The 2,614-nt window shown below is 36.0% G+C and overlaps 1 protein-coding gene across 1 annotated transcript; it reads right to left on the minus strand.

Moving 5' to 3' along the window:
* Positions 1-1,785: 1,785 nt before the first annotated feature.
* Positions 1,786-2,382, minus strand: LOC126502749 (cyclin-dependent kinases regulatory subunit 2-like). The gene has a single exon (XM_050143978.1). It carries the CDS (start codon positions 2,298-2,300, stop codon positions 2,061-2,063), a length of 240 nt encoding a protein of 79 aa, XP_049999935.1. The 5' UTR covers positions 2,301-2,382; the 3' UTR covers positions 1,786-2,060.
* Between the last annotated feature and the right edge of the window lie 232 nt (positions 2,383-2,614).

Genomic DNA, 2,614 nt, shown 5'->3' on the forward strand with positions numbered 1-2,614 from the left:
TCCGTCCATGTCTAGGAAGGTGAACATCCAAACTGGCTAGGCTCCCACAAAGCCAGAACATGAAGTAGGATCAAAACCCCGTGCCATTGTCCTTGGCCTCTCATCAGCCCTCATTGTACGCCATGATCAGAGAGTCCGGTTTTATCCCATGCATTTTCAGTCACAGTCCAGCTGGCCTTGGTGAGCTCCCAATAGATCAGCCAAATTGCCGGGGAGAAAATTGAGATCTTGGGGGTGGGGTGGGTTGGGGATAAGGGGGGACGGGGAGAGAAGAGTGAGAAGGGGAGGATTGGGGGAACTTGGGGAAACAGGAAGATTGAGATAAAGGAAGGTTGGATAGAGGAGCAGGGAAGCACATATCTTAATTAAGGGAGCCACCTTAGGGTTGGCAAGAGACTTGTTTGTTTGTTTTTAAGTATGTATTAATTGTACCAAGTAATGAGTTTCACTGAAATCCTTATGATTTTTAACTAAAGAGGTATTTGCCTGCGAGGTCATTTAAAAGAAGAAAGAACTGAATTCACAGTTTCTGACTCAGGGTCTATTAGCCCTACAGTTTCTAGCTTGTATAGAGTAGAACATGTCTGCCAGAAGAGCGTGAAGGGTCTCTACATGTGAGGCATTCACTAGGAACACTTTCCAGTGGCCTGTTTCCTCTTTTCTACCTCCCCAAAAAACATAACATTATGACTCTGTCGTGGACTGATTCTTCCACAAAGTTAGAGCCTTCATCAAACTCTTACCTCTCTATCTGGCCCCTCCATGTTCTACTATATCACTGGATATCAGATATTGCACATGTTAAGAGGCTTCTTTATAGTTAAATTACTAGAATGTTTGCTTCCTATATAAATACTATAAAGGCAAATACGTTTTTTAAAAAGAAAAAGTAGAAATTAAACAAAAAAGCATTTGTAATAAATATTTATTACAAATAGTTCAAAATTTTCTAAATAAAATTTAGCATCAAAATGAATATTAACAATTTGTCCATTATAAATTGCTTGCAAAATAATACATGACAACTAAATTCAGGATTTTTATCATTAATGAATGTAGTATCTTCATGTCTCAACTTTATAAAATTATGTATTTAACAAGTGACAAAGTTGAATGTTGTCCAATTTCCCTTATCTTTAAAACTCAGGATAGTAAAGGAAACAGTTTAAAACTAATTAAAATTAATATAGGAAGCTATACAAAATACAAATTTAAAGTTATGTCTTCTAATTGTTAATTCAGTTTACTACAATGAATGCTATTTTTCAAATGTTGTCATACACTACACAGGTTAACTTCCTAATTCATATATTTTTTTTGTTTTCCCAACCCAAGTACTATTTCCTGAAGGAAAATATTGAATGTCTAAATAATTGCTCTTTAAGAAACTCGAATTCCTCACATGACTAGTAGGAAGTGATTTATAGACTGAACATTCTGATCAAAATCTTAAATATTATGCAAAGGCCATGTATTATTTAATAAAATATTTTGAGGAGTGTGCTTCCCAAGAACTTAATTCAAATATTTTTTAGCAGAAATTTAGAAGGGTTATTCTCATAACATTCATCTTTTAGAGTTATGCATGGCACAATATGCTTTTTCAATAGCAGCAATGGTTTTAGAGTATTTCACTATTGGTGGTTTCATCAAAGGCAAAAGTATTTAATAAACTCCACAATTTCTAATTTCAGTTTTAGAAATATTTTCCTCAAGCATTTCTCAAGTTAAAGCAGTAGTGCTTTCATTATTCTCCAGTTCATCTCATTACAGATTTGTTTTTTTTTAAATGCAACATACAAACTTTATTTAACAAAGTAACAGATAAAGTAAAACAGGCGCTACTTATATTAAGAAAAAAACTACAAGAAAATTTATCTTTAACAACTTAAAATAACCTACTTGCAGTTGCATTTAACTGAGCTCTGTTGCTGTGAAGAATACAGCTCATGCGCAGGTATGGATGAGAGATTTGTACATTTTCAAGTATTCACTGAATACTACCCTTATATACACATATACATTTAATTTCAAAAAGATTAGGTGATCCCAGCTGTACTTCATTTTTGTTGTTCTTTTGGAAGAGGTCGTCTAAAGAGAAGAATATGCGGTTCTGGCTCATGGATCATGTAATGCACCCAACCAAGACTCTGTTGGACACCAAGTCTCCTCCACTCCTCTTCAGACATCAGGTGAGTTTTCGGTACTTGTTTGGAGAGTTCTCTAGGTAACATGACATGCCGGTACTCGTAGTGCTTGTCGAAGTACTTGTCAGAATAGTAGATCTGCTTGTGGGCCATCCTGCCGGCGCGCGGAGAGGAGAAAGGGAGCAGGAAACGGGGCGCAAGGAGCTCCACGTCCTCCTACGGCCGGCGCAAGGACTCGAATCTACAGATTTGTTTAAAAAAGACAAATACCAAATTGAATAAAGGAAATGAAATAAACAGTAAGAATATATTTGAATGGGAAAAAAAGAACATACTTTGCCTTCAGGAAGTAACATTTTCCTTACTCTGACTGAAAGTATACTTGGAAGGCTCTTGCCTTTTTGGACATAAGGAGTACACTTGGAATTTTCCATCCAAAGCCAGGAAAATCCCAAGCAAATTGTTAT

Source organism: Alexandromys fortis, unplaced genomic scaffold, assembly GCF_014885135.2.
Source record: "Alexandromys fortis isolate MF-2015 unplaced genomic scaffold, M_Fortis_MF-2015_v1.1 scaffold_1, whole genome shotgun sequence".
Lineage (NCBI taxonomy): Eukaryota > Metazoa > Chordata > Mammalia > Rodentia > Cricetidae > Alexandromys > Alexandromys fortis.

Coding starts and splice junctions, on each gene's coding strand:
- LOC126502749 (XM_050143978.1), bottom strand. CDS start 2,300: ATGGCCCACAAGCAGATCTACTATTCTGACAAGTACTTCGACAAGCAC.